Below are 211 nucleotides of genomic sequence, written 5' to 3'. Positions count from 1 at the left end.
CGCTCCCGCCTCACCCCCGACCCTAGCGTCCACCTCAGGCCGTTCCCTCTCCCAAGCCCCTATCCCGGCCGCCCTTACCCCTACGAGCTCCTTCTCCTCCAGCTGCTGCCGCTTCCGGCTGATCTCCCGCTTCAGGATGTCCATGACGACCACGGCCAGCGCTGCCACGGCCGCCGGAAGTGACAGAACAAAACAACGACGTAACTTCCGG

General features: G+C 65.9%; 1 protein-coding gene across 1 annotated transcript in view; it reads right to left on the bottom strand.

The window, feature by feature from the left end:
- PRPF18 (pre-mRNA processing factor 18) overlaps positions 1 to 144 on the bottom strand; it is an 18,449-nt gene extending 18,305 nt beyond the window's left edge. The window contains exon 1 of the mRNA XM_010183181.1: positions 79 to 144. Within this exon, the coding sequence (XP_010181483.1) occupies positions 79 to 144 (66 nt within the window). The remainder of the gene's footprint in view (positions 1 to 78) is intronic.
- Positions 145 to 211: the final 67 nt, after the last annotated feature.

Source organism: Mesitornis unicolor, unplaced genomic scaffold (genome assembly GCF_000695765.1).
Source record: "Mesitornis unicolor isolate BGI_N332 unplaced genomic scaffold, ASM69576v1 scaffold3104, whole genome shotgun sequence".
NCBI classification, from domain to species: Eukaryota; Metazoa; Chordata; class Aves; order Mesitornithiformes; family Mesitornithidae; genus Mesitornis; species Mesitornis unicolor.
The sequence above is the reverse complement of the archived record's forward strand: the minus strand, read 5'-3'. Positions and strand labels throughout refer to the sequence as shown.